At 33.8% G+C, this 13,922-nt stretch overlaps 1 protein-coding gene across 1 annotated transcript; it reads left to right on the plus strand.

The window, feature by feature from the left end:
• The first annotated feature begins 3,490 nt into the window (after positions 1 to 3,490).
• LOC143613831 (uncharacterized) lies at positions 3,491 to 4,069 on the plus strand. Its single transcript, XM_077087442.1, has one exon. The coding sequence runs from the start codon at positions 3,491 to 3,493 to the stop codon at positions 4,067 to 4,069; it is 579 nt and encodes a 192-aa protein (XP_076943557.1).
• The last annotated feature ends 9,853 nt before the right edge of the window (positions 4,070 to 13,922 follow it).

Consider the following 13,922-nt stretch of genomic DNA (forward strand, 5'->3'; position numbering starts at 1 on the left):
ATTGTATATTTGCAATAGTGTTATATTATATACAAAAATTAAAAAAAATCGATATAGTGCATATGTGCATTAGTGTTGTATTACATCTATGCGATAATGTGTTTTGCATACAATTATTAGTGTCGTATTTGCATATATTCAATAGTGTGAATTAGATAATGTATTTGTGTTGTATTATGTGCAATAAAACACTATTTTATATATACAATACACATTAATGCACATACGCATTACATCGACGGTTTTTTTAGGAACAATATCATCTTATTAGAAGAAAAGAAAAAAAAATCACAAAATAATTTTTTAAAATAGTTAAAAATATTTTTTTACTAGTTCTTTAGTTCTCTCTTTAAAATGAGTTCTCTCTAGATCTCACCCATACACACACACACACACACACACATATATATATAGGGAGAGGATCATGAGAGAACTTCACTTTATGGAGAGAACTAAATAACTAATATTGAAGTATTTTAATTTAATTAAAAAAAATATTTTTAATTTTTTTTCTTTCATCCTTCTTATATGTTGTTATTTTTCATCACAAAAAAATATAAAAAGTAAAAAAAAAATTAACGATGTAATGCATATATGCAATACATCGACTTTTTTTATAATTCATATGTGCAATAGTGTGGATTTTGATATTTGAAATAGTGTTGAATAGCATATATATAGTTGTTTGTATTGTATATTTGCAATAGTTTATATTATATACAAAAATTAAATAAAATTGATATAGTGCATGTGTGCATTATTGTTGTATTACATCTATGCAATAATGTGTTTTGCATAGAATTATTATTGTCGTATTTGCATATATTCAATAGTGTGTATTAGATAATGTATTTGTGTTGTTATATGCAATAAAACACTATTATATATATACAATACACATCAATGCACATACGCATTACATCGACGGTTTTTTTTAGAAACAATGTCATCTTATTAGAAGGAGGAAAGAAAAAAAAATCACAAAATAATTTTTTTAAAATAGTTAAAAATAATTTCTTACTACTCTTTTTAAAAGGAGTTCTCTCTAGATCCCACCATATATATATATATATATATATATATATATATATATATATCTCGACTACTAGAATTTAATTAGTTTGTTAAAATAGCTGGTGCTATATATTTGTTAGCTCGTAATTTCGTTTGGGCAAATCCATCGACCCTAGGATGGGTTGATTTCTTATTTATCAAGTTGTGCTTATAACTTGGTTTATATGAAATTAATTAACTCGGTTTTGACTTATCATAAATGAAATATTCATAAAGTAATATTCATAATTGTTTTACGTTTTCTGATATGATCCATATTATATCATTACATATAACCACAATGATATTTTTATCCGATAGAATGATGCGTGCAATTTACATAAAACAATTCAATATGCATAACTCATATAGCTTGTGTACTAGGGCTGAGCACGGTTTGATTTGGTTCGGTTCGGATTTTAGGTGTAACCGAAACCGAAAATCCGGTTTTTTCATATATAAAAACCGATCGGTCTCGGTTTTTCGGTTTCTGTTCGGTTATATTTGGTTTTTTTTTTGTTTTTTTTTCTTGTTTTGTTTTTTTATTCTATTAATTGTTTTATGCAACTAGTTCCTATGTACAAAAATAAATATTAACATTTACTATTCCTTTCACAAACTCTAATTTCTCTTACAAATCTATTGAACCAACAAACTCTTAATTTGTTTCGGTTGTTGTCGCATATGGCTTAGTATAAATATACCTAACGATCATTTAAATTAATTATTTTAATATACCAAGTTAATCGGTTCGATTCGTTTTTTTTCGGTATTTTTGAAATGGGTAACCGAACCGAAACTGAAATTTCGGTTTTCAAAAAAAACAAAAAAAAAGAATCTTCGGTTAATGCTTCGGTTCGGTTTTTTCGGTTAATTCGGTTTCTGTTCGATATTTTCGGTTTTTTGCTCACCCCTATTGTGCACACATAAGACGTTTCAATCATGATTCATTTAACCCATTTACGTAAATGAGCGAAACAAGAGTTTGTCAAATCAAAATGTGTAATGCGGTTTTAAAAAGGTTGGATGAGTTGAATATACAAATGATATTTTTTACTAGGGTTTACCCGGCGCAAGTCCCGGGCATTGAGTCGACGCGAATTCAATCAATTTGGGTTTCGTGCGTTATGGTATCGTAACTAAAAACCAAAAATATATATAAAAATTGAGGTGGACTAACGGGTAGCATCAGTTGGTAAAACCCGGACGTTGGGAAGACTAGAGCGTTGTTGATCATGGCCGTTGAGATGGTGATTGTACGTATATTCGATCGGTTTCCGTAACGTTTGTAACAGTACATGTGACATTTGTCAATTTTATTTGTATTCATATTTGTATTTGTTAAACCGACAAGTTTTGTCGTTTCAATGTATTCTTATTTTTCATTCATCATTAAATATCAAATCCAATTATTTAAAGTTATTATTCATTTTTTTTTCGTTTTTTCAAATAGCGAAACTCCGGGATTTAAAGTTAATAAAATAGTCAATCTCCAAACCTTGCGGGTATAATGTGCAAATAATCCAAAGATACAAAGTTATATCAATAGTATATAACATTTAAAAGTTCAAGTTCCATTGTGTAAATACAATTTAAAATCAATTTATATATATTTATAAAGTCTAGGGGTTTAAAGTGCAAATATAATTTAAATTATGATAAAATATTAAAAAGAAATCCCAACCCATCCAATCCAACCCCACCCCTCGCGCGCGCGAGTTTTTTTACGTTTTTCTGGCCATCGCCACTGGCTGTGGCGTGGAACATTCCGGCGAAGGTTATAGGACGAAATGCTCTTTAAAACGAATGGATAGTTATGTATGTAATGTAAAGGCTAAAAGAAGGAAAGTATGTATTCATGTCTGAGAGAAAGGTAGACGGGCTAAGTATGTAAAGTATCTTCGGATACGTATAATGAAGTATGTGAATGTATTGTATGTTGCCTGTTTTAACTATAACTCATTCAGCGTAGCTGACTTTTAGTATGCACGCAAGTGAATAGGCTAAGGCAACTCGCTTGAATGAGGAGACATGGCATTGGACTGAGGAGGCTGGCATCTTTAGAGGAATGTTATGATGTTTAAATATGACTTTTATATTATGTAAAAGACAAGATTTTGGGTTATTATGGAAAGATTTCTATGAGCATGTAAATACAACGTCAAAGTATGGCACCAAGACCGGGGCCTTACAAATAATGTCCCCGAAACGAACTCCAGAAATTTGAATAAGACTTCTGGTAGTTAAAGATGGAAGGTGTCGACATCGGAGGATATACCTCGCGATTCAACGCATTGGCGCGACTGGTACCCCGACTGGTTACGCATGAATATGCACGAATAGAGAGTACCCGTGTGAATCTGAAACCCCGGGAACTCAAGTGAAAGTAGAATGGAACCCTGGAGGATAGTTCAAGAGGAATTTTGGAGCTAGAAGGATGTTTGCTGCTAATGCAAGAGGACACGGAGGAAGCTTTGGTCAGACACCCTCTTGCAATAGATGTGGGAAAAATCATACTGGTGATTGTTGGAGATGCAACCGATGCAACCGGTTTGGACACGTAACTCGCGATTGTTACGCCAAAATCATACCATCCGGTTTAGGAACCCAAAACCCGGGATGTTTTGAATGCGGTGTTATAGGACATTATTGGAAGGATTGTCCTAAATTCAAAGGTCAAAACACCAAGGGAAATGCATTCGAGATGAACGCGAAAAAGGCCCAAAAATATTCATATGTGGTCACCGGTGCGTTTCTCGTCAATAATCACTATGCTAATGTTCTTTTCGATACCCGAGCTGACTTAAGCTTTGTTTCCAAACAATTCGAACATCCGCTAGGAATAGAAGCCAGTAAGTTAGATACCAAATATTCTATCGAGTTAGCTAATGGAAATTTAATGGAAACCATTGAATTCGAACATAACTGTAATATTCTATTAGCTAACCATAAGTTCGATATCGATCTTTTACCCGTCGAATTAGACAGTTTTGATATAGTCGTGGGAATGGATTGACTATCCATGAATGGAGCTGAGATAATATGCTCAGAAAAGCTAGTTCATTTACTAAACCAAAATGGTGAATCCCTGACTATCCAAGGTGATCGATGTAATTCTGAGTTAAAACTCTCAAGTATCATGAAAACCCGTAAAATGTTACGCAAAGGATATCCGGCATTCCTCGTTAATGTAGTTGACACAAAAGCCAAAGAGCAAAAAATAGACGATATTCTCGTAGTCCGAGACTTTTCGGAAGATTTCCCAGAAAATTTGCTTGGATTACCTCCTCAGTGACATGTTGAATTCAAAATCGATCTGGTTCAAGATGCCGCTCCGATAGCTCGATATCCGTATAGATTAGCACCATCAGAAATGCAGAAACGCAGGAGCTATCCAATCACATTCAGGAATTCTTGGATAAAGGATTCATAAGACCGAGTTTCTCACCTTGGGGAGCTTTAGTCATATTCGTGAAAAAGAAAGACAGCTCTTTTCGGATGTGTATCGATTACCGAGAACTGAACAAACTCACCATTAAGAATCGGTACCCACTACCAAGGATTGATGATTTGTTTGACCAGTTTCAAGGATCCAACTATTACTCAAAGATTGATCTGCGATCCGGATACCACCAACTGCGAGTTCTAGAAGAGGATATTCATAAAACTTCTTTCAGAACTCGATATGGTCATTATGAATTTCTGGTTATGCCATTTGGTCTGACAAATGCACCTGTTGTATTCATGGACCTTATGAACAGAGTTTGTAAGCCATACTTGGATAAATTCGTTATAGTATTCATCGATGATATGCTTATCTATTCACGAACCAAGGAAGAGCTTGAGCAACATTTGAAATTAATCTTAGAGTTGCTAAAGAAAGAAAAATTATATGCCAAATTCTCTAAATGCGATTTCTGGCTTCGAGAAGTCCATTTTCAAGGGCATGTAATTAATGAAAACGACATTCATGTTGATCCCACAAAAATTGAAGCAATTAAGAATTGGGAGACACCAAGGTCACCCACTGAAATGCGACAATTTTTGGGATTGGCTGGTTATTACCATAGATTCATCGAAAACTTTTTTTCCATAGCTCAACCTCTAACCCGGTTAACCAGGAATGACAAGAAGTACAATTGGATTGAGAAACAGGAAGAAGCTTTCCAGCTACTGAAGCAGAAGTTGTGTAGTGCACCAATCCTGTCACTTTTAGAAGGAACATACGTATTTGTAGTTTATTGTGATGCTTCACGATTAGGACTTGGATGTGTACTTATGCAACGAGATAAAGTGATAGCCTATGCGTCACGACAACTCAAAGTGCACGAAAATAATTACACAACCCATGACCTGGAATTAGGAGCTGTGGTTTTTGCTCTCAAAATATGAAGGCATTACCTCTATGGCACCAAGTGCATGATCTTCACCGATCACAAAAGTCTCCAGCACATATTCGACCAAAATTATCTTAATATGAGACAACGAAGGTGGGTAGAGCTACTCAACGATTATGACTGTGACATTCACTACCACCCTATTAAATCAAATGTTGTAGCTGACGCCTTGAGTAGAAAAGAAAGAGAAAAACCACTTCGTGTCCGTGCATTTAGACTAACAATTCAGAAGAGTCTTACCACTCGAATCCGCAATGCATAAAGAGAAGCTTTGAAACCTTGGAACATAAAAGCTGAGAGATTGCGAGGTCTTGAGTGTGATTTCATAGCAAAATCTAATGGTACACTATACTTGATCGATCAAGTTTGGGTACCACTTTATGGAAATTTTCAAAACCTAGTAATGGATGAAGCACATAAATCCAATTACTCAATTCACCCAGGATCCACTAAAATGTACAAAGATCTCCAAGAATACTATTGGTGGCCAAATATGAAGATATAGCGGTTTATATCAGCAAGTGTTTGGCATGTTCAAAAAGTGAAAGCTGAACACCAGAAGCCATCTGGACAGCCTGAAATTCCGCAATGGAAATGGGAAAATATTACCATGTATTTTGTGACCAAACTATCGACTACCCTTGGTAACCACGATTCAATTTGGGTTATTGTGGATCGATTAACAAAATCGGCCCATTTCATTCTCATCCGTGAAAAGGATAGGTTAGAAAAATTAACTCGAATGTATCTAAAAGAGATTGTAGCCAAACATGGTGCACCCGTTTCAATTATCTCTAAAAAAGACGGTCGTTTCATTTATCGACTTTGGCAATCCCTGCACGAATCCTTAGGCACACGATTGGACATGAGCACCGCATATCACCCCCAAACTGTTGGTCAAAGCGAAAGAACCATTCAAACGTTGGAAAATATGTTGCGAGCTTGTGTTCTTGATTTCGGGCAAAAGTTGGGATACCCGTTTTCCGTTAGCTGAATTTTCCTATAATAACAGCTACCACTCCGGTATTAAGGCTGCACCGTTTGAAGCTTTATACGGGAGGAAACGTTGATCCCCTCTTTGTTGGGCTGAAGTTGGAGAAAAACAACTGACAGGACCTGAAATTGTTCAGGAGACCACCGACTTGGTCTTCCAGATCAAAGACCGACTGAAGGCTGCAACATACCGACAAAAGAGTTATGCTGGCAATCGCAGAAGACCATTGAAATTCCAAGTGGGAGATCAAGTACTGTTAAAAGTATCATTCTGGAAAGGAGTTATCAGATTCGGAAAAGAGGAAAGTTAACTCCTCGATATGTTGGACCATTTAAAATCATCGATCGAATTGGTCTAGTAGCATATCGACTCGAACTACCTTCAGAATTGAACAGAATACACGATGTGTTCCATGTGTCAAATCTAAAGAAATTTTTATCCGATGAATCACTGATCGTTCCTGTTGAGGATATTCGAGTTGACGAGAAGCTTCTATTCATCGAAGAGCCTGCAGAAGTTATGGACTGGAAAATACAAAAGCTTAGACGAAATCGAATCAAGCTAGTCAAAGTTCGTTGAAATTCAATGCTACATCCCAATTTCACCTAGGAAAGACTAGACCAGATGAAACGAAAATATCCTTACTTGTTTCTAGTAGAGTCTGAACCCAGTGGCACTTCCTAAATTTCGGGACAAATTTCTTAAAGGAAGGGATAATGTAACACTCGGAAAAAATTATCATTAATGTAATCATGATTATCAATATAACATCATTTTATTAATAAAATCTTCCTTTATTAAGATTCTATATCTTGCAAAGTCAACAAAAAGTCCAAATCTGGACACGTAACAAACATGACGTGTAATAACCTCGGGCAGCGGGCCATAAAGTAAATAAATCGTTAGTATGATTAAATGGCCCCAAAAATTTAATATATATGTTAAAACATTGGAGACAATGTCTAAAAATAATTTAGGAATGCTCAAATTGTTAAAACTGAAAAACAAGTAAGAAAAGGCTAGTACAGGACATGGAAGGACCCGACACAAACTATTTTCAGAAAAACAGTTTTTATAGTCTATACTGTCAGGAATTTGATTTCGTTCAAAGTATGACAACAATTATTAAAAACGGAATCCGATTGCATATCTAAAACTCACAATACGTTAAAATGATTAACAAATATTAGTTATAATCAATCAACCTTTCACCTCCTTACCCCCCCTCGCCGGCCCACACTCCACATCACCACCCCACCTATTTTTCATCCAATCTTTAGCCACCAAATCACTTAGCCAATTATTACTCCTTCTAGAATGTGATGTGTTGTAAGTAATCAAACCAATCCACCTTTCGCCCTAATAACCCATTCACCACTCTACTCCCCTCCTTCCCTCTCTATAATTCACTGCACATACACACGCACACTCTTCACACACACAAATTCAAATCCCCTTAATCACAAACACATAATCAAATCTTGATCAAGAGCAATGGAGATGATCAACTAGGAGGAATATTAGGAGGAGGATCATCACATTCACACACATCTCATTCTCATTTTCATCCTTAGATCTTCAAGAACACAAGTAAGTTTTGTTTATGAGTTGATTTCTAGGGTTAACTATGTTAGAATAGGTGTTCTTGAGTTGAATTTGAGTTTGAAAGTTTGAAATCATGGATATTGGTGTGTGTGTGTATGAACTGTATATATGTATGTGTGTAGGAGGAGGGGTTAAACCCACCTATACATGAATACATTCATCTAGAAGTTCATATATTGATTGCTAATATTGATTAGAAGTATTGTTGGAATACTTGATAATTTGGTATAATCATAGATAAAATTGTTGTTAGAGTTTGATGTTAGGATGAACTTTGATTAGTTGTTGATCATTAGATTTAATGATATGGACTTGAATCATTAAATTGTTGATGTTAAAGATGATTATAATAAGAACTTGTTCATGGTTGAAAATTTGGAGATATTTGGATTCTTGGATGGATTAATGAATCACGAAAGTGACATGGATTAATATTATTGAAAATGAAATAGGGTATATGCTAGTAAATTCATAAAACCATTAGTTAATACTTGAAGATTGTTGTTAGATTGCCAATTAAGGAAACTTTATTGAATAAAAAGTTGAATTCTTGATTTTGATATGAATACTTGGCATAAATGTGTTTGATACATAATAAATTGCATACTTGAATTAAGATAGGATGCATGGCTAAAATATATATTAGTTTAGCATATTGATCAAATTATCACTTACTTACTAGAAATGGAAACTTTGTTACTTGATTAATTGAAAGATCAAAACTTGAATAGAACAATAGGGTGCATGAAACCATATCAAACTTGTTTAATGAGATATACTTAGATTCATACTTAATCAAGAATTGAAAGATTGAATTAAATAGAATTATCAAAAATTAAAAGTTACTATAATAAGAAACTTTGGTAATTAAACACTTAGGAAATTCATAAGGACACATGAACTAAAGATTTGAAAGACTTGTTTGAATGGTTTGATGATGATGTGAATGACTTGATGAATTGATGATTTAGATAATAATAATAATAAGAATAAACACAAAAGTTGAAGTACTTGATTCTTGAAAAACACTTACATGATTATAATAACAAGATAAAAGAACATAGTTGTAAAGTGTTACTTTGGCTTGTTGTGGGAATCATAATAACAAGATAAAATCTGGATTTTTAGGTCATATTTTAATGTCTATTCATATAAGAAATGATAAGCTTTATTAGTGACATTATTTATAAGCTTAAGATATGAATTAGAAACTTGAAAATTGATTTAAATGTGTTATGTGAAACTATGTGATAAAATCTGGAATTTAGGATGAAATATGTGTTATAATATGTGTAATTAGTTCATAGGATAATTGGTGTACATTTATTTGAGTTGTCGGTAACTTCAACGGTCGAAAAGTCGACTTTTAAACGTGAACCGACACGACAATTAGGGACTGTTTTAGAGCAGTCCCTAAAATTATAAAAATACTAATATATAACATTAGTTAATATATGAGAAAAGGACAAGATAACAAAACTTGGTCCTAAACGGTTCGTAAAGTGAAAACCGACACGAAAACGTTAAAAGTTGCTATTTTAAAAAAATATTAACAAAAATGAAAGTAATATATCTTTGTAAAGTAACTTATTAAAATTGACTAATATATATATGTAACAAGTATTTTTCAAGATATAAAACTTATATTACACAAGTGTAACATCCTACTTTTGGTTATAATAATAAAATAAATTTCGTTTATTTTATAGTGTGTCGTTATCGGTTTAAATAAATAAACTAATAGAAGGTGGGCTTGGACTTTAAAAGATAGAATAAAAGTTGGAATGGGCCTTAGGTCCATGGGCTTAAGGGAGTATAAATACCCTTAAACCCTAAACCTTTCCATTTCTATCAATCTCTACACCATAGCCTACAACTTGGAAAACACACACAAACCCGAACCAATATCCGAAGGCGAAAACCCGAGCTTGTTGGTGCTGGAACGCCGTGACGGACCAAAACAACATCAAGGCTTAACCGTGTAGTTCGGCTCGTTTAAGGTACGTTTATAATCGAAAATCGTTTATTTAGGTTCGGATTCATTTCTATGAACCGAACGCGATGATTCTTGCTGAAAACCAACGATTGATAGGTTAATTACTAACCTAAAGAACCCGTAACATATATGCCCAAATCGCACCACTTAAACACGAAAGTTTGGCTGATTTGATGGTTAGGGTTTGTAGGCGATGTGATTACGAGTTCACAGATACCAAACTCGTGTTATTTAGTTGAGATTTGAGGTGCTAATTGCAGATCTGGATAAGTTTGACTGCGGATGTTCTTATCAATTTTGACTTTGACCCTATAGTCAAAGATCTGGATAAGAACTGTTGGTAGTTCGTTAGGGATGATCAATTCGTTACGCGTACATAACGAATGGGACTCATTCGTGTAAATGGATAATGAATCTATCCATTCGTTATACTAAGATAACGAACTAGGAAACGAACCACAATCACGAATCAGCTAACGAACCAGATAACGAGTTAGGTGATTCGTTACTCGCCAATTCGTTACGAATGAGGTAACGAATCAAGTCATTGGAATAACGAATCAGATGGTAATAAGGGACGAATCTGGATAACGAACTAAGGAAGGTTATATAACAAATTAGGCTTAATTCGTTATAGCAAATGAGTTAGAGAATTAGAAAAATAATTTAAAATCCTAATGGAAAATGTGTTAAGACAGTCAATGAAAATAAAATTTTTCCAAGCTTAACCCCAGCCAGGGGCTCTGCCCCTTGGACCCCACTAGGGGCTGCCGCCCCTAGAACCCCGCTACCCCCCGGACCCCCGTTCGTGGTGGGTTATATAAAAATTGAAATACGATATGAGTAGTAATAGTTAATTGATACATGTAAATATTATACAGTTAGCCGTGCACAGCTCAAGAAGGGAATAACTATTAACGGTGAACGTAACCGCATTCAGGTGAGTTTCTAGCCCCATTTCCTTGTTATGTTTTCGGGGCTGTGTGCATACTTGATGTGATAGTTAATACACTTACCTTAACTGGTAAGTGTATGCCTTGTATGGTTTATATGTTATGTATGTATATCTTAAATGTGAATGAAAGCTTGTTGGTACGTGAACGATCTTCGGATATTGCACGTGTTATCAAGGGAGGTAGTTATATGATAGATGAATGTGTATGATAGATATATGTACAAATATGAATATGTATGAATGATTAAAGAAAGTATGTATGTTATGGGTATGTAAAGACAGTATGCACGAAGATGAAGAAAGAGGGATCAGACCCTAATAATATCTGAGATAGAGAAGAAAGGGATCAGACCCTAATAATATCCGAGATAGAGAAGTAAAAAGGGATCAGGCCCTAATATATCTGAGATAGACAAGAAAGGGATCAGATCCTAATAATATCTGAGATAGACAAAGGAAAGAGGGATCAGACCCTAATAATATCTGAGATAGAAAAGGAAGGGATCGGACCCTAATAATATCCGAGATGGAAAAGGACAGTAATTTATATAGTATGAAAGTAATAAAGTATGAACGTATGTATGAACTTATGTAATGAAAGAAAAATAATAAAGTAATTATTATGTGTCTTCGGATGCGTAATTGAAGGTAAGTGTATGTATGGTATAATGTGTGAGTAACTAGAACTCACTCAGCGTAGCTGACTTTTAGTATGCACGCAGGTTAACAGATTGAGACAGATGGTTTGAGATGGACACATGGCAGGATTGAAGAGGCTGACATCTGAAGATCGTCATGATGTTTGAATGTTTTATTTTATGTTATATTTTAAAAGACAAACTATGGATATTTGTAACGAATGGTTGATGTTTTATACTTTCCGCGATAGTTTTAATTAACTCTGATATTTATAACCGCGTTTATGAGTAACTCCAACACCAAATGTAGGGCACCGGTAACGGGGCCTTACAACAAGAAAAGTCAAACAGATCGTTTTAAACACGAAACCGACAAAACCAACAAAATTAATATAATAAATTAATATTTTCTTAAAACTTTCCAGCAACTGAAACTTTAAATATTTTATTATATTTATATATTTTAATTTATTATCAATTTATTTAGTTATTTAAACAGTAGTTCACGAAAACCGAACTATACGAATTCATTAACCTCATAAGAACTTACTTGCTTATGTGCTTGTGTGGACACTAGACTAGGACTAACAAATAAATGATTTTTTATAAACTAAAACCAAGTTTTATTAGCAAAACGTGAACTAATATTGGACACGAGATTTTCGTAACGAAAAGCTTCAACCGTGAGTTTCTCTATCGACCCCTCGTTTTCGAAATGTTTTTATTGTGTTTTGGTGGGAAAAGCATATTCTTAATCGATTTTTATTGAAGTTTTTCTAAAGCATTTTGTTTTACAAACCGTGTAAAAAGTGGGATGAGTCAACAATTGGTTAAATAACTGTTAACCGAATTAACAAGGGCAGAGAAATATTGGTAGATCTATCAGGGTGACGCCCCCCCCCCCCATTTCCAATCGCGTTGGGCTAAAAATGGGAATATTTTAAGTATGATAGGTATCGAGTTATCAATTTTGATAGTCACACGTCCTTGCTAGTCTACAACAGTGCAATTTTTTTAAAAGATAAAATGCTTAGTTTTTTATGCTAAGTCTGATTACTATGAAAATTTTAAAGATATGCTTACCATGTTAAAAGAACGGTAGGAAGAGGCCATCACCGTTGCTTATGGTAATGGATTATGAAAATAATGGTCGTTGAACCATGATATGGAAAGAATTTATCAGTATTCGTTTACATTTTTGTGTTACTCGATAAATTGGTATAATATTGTTTATTATGATTTTCATAATGAGTTATATTGAAATATCGATTGCCTTATTTCATTATAATATATATATATATATATATATATATATATATTATTTTCAATAAAGCGAACTCACCAACATTCGTGTGGACGTTTATTTTAATATGCTTTTCAGGTAAGTGATGGCTTCGTTGGGACAAGGAAAAGAGAATGTGGGTTGTGTGTTTGAATAATGTAGGAAACTGAGATTTTAATAAACCGTGTGGTAGTACGTGTATAACTCTGATAATGTAATGGATATTTTTTTAAATAAAATAAAACTTATATTATTAAATATTCTTGTTCTATTATTATTGGCTATCAGCATCTGTCACGACCCGAATGACTTAAGTTAAAGTCTTCCGCTGTCTTAATTATGATTTTCGGTGTGTGACAAAATGTATATTCGACAACGATAATTCAACTTTCTTACACAATTCACTCTGCATCTTAAACATCCAGTTCATGACTTGAAATGGAAATTAATTATTACTTGCTCTAGTTTGAACCTAAATACATGAAATTATATTTTTTATAACCTGAATTAACATGTGTTTGAGTAGAATTTTTCAGTATTGAACCTTAAACTTATAATAGTTTCTAATCGAATCTCTTTAGAAAGAAGAATTTTTGTCTCATGGTAGCCTGCTTTTGTCCCCTTGCGAAACATTCATTATTGGGTTAGCCATACACTTCACATGTTTCTAGTGATTCACATCACATCATTAAATGATACAAGTTTTGGATAAGATTCTACAACGCACTAGAACGCCTTTGTTGATAATCCTTTATTCTGACAACATCTTGGGTTCCTCGAACAATGTGACATCTCACCTAACCTGATGAATTAATTTCAAGATATAAGGCTTTCCTATTATATCAAGTTTTTCAAAATAAAAAGCAATGATCCATTTATAGTCCCAAAAATCTAATCACGGTTTCCTATCGTTGTCAGAAAATAGAGTCGTTAAGTCGGTTTTAGTCTCTTATTTTGTAGTAGTTAAACCTTAAGACCCCATTTATGGCTAACAACATCACA

This window comes from Bidens hawaiensis, unplaced genomic scaffold (assembly GCF_021521415.1).
Source record: "Bidens hawaiensis isolate Kalapana, Puna unplaced genomic scaffold, B.hawaiensis_p1.1 tig00038460_1, whole genome shotgun sequence".
Lineage (NCBI taxonomy): Eukaryota > Viridiplantae > Streptophyta > Magnoliopsida > Asterales > Asteraceae > Bidens > Bidens hawaiensis.

Coding starts and splice junctions, on each gene's coding strand:
- LOC143613831 (XM_077087442.1), top strand. CDS start 3,491: ATGTTTGCTGCTAATGCAAGAGGACACGGAGGAAGCTTTGGTCAGACA.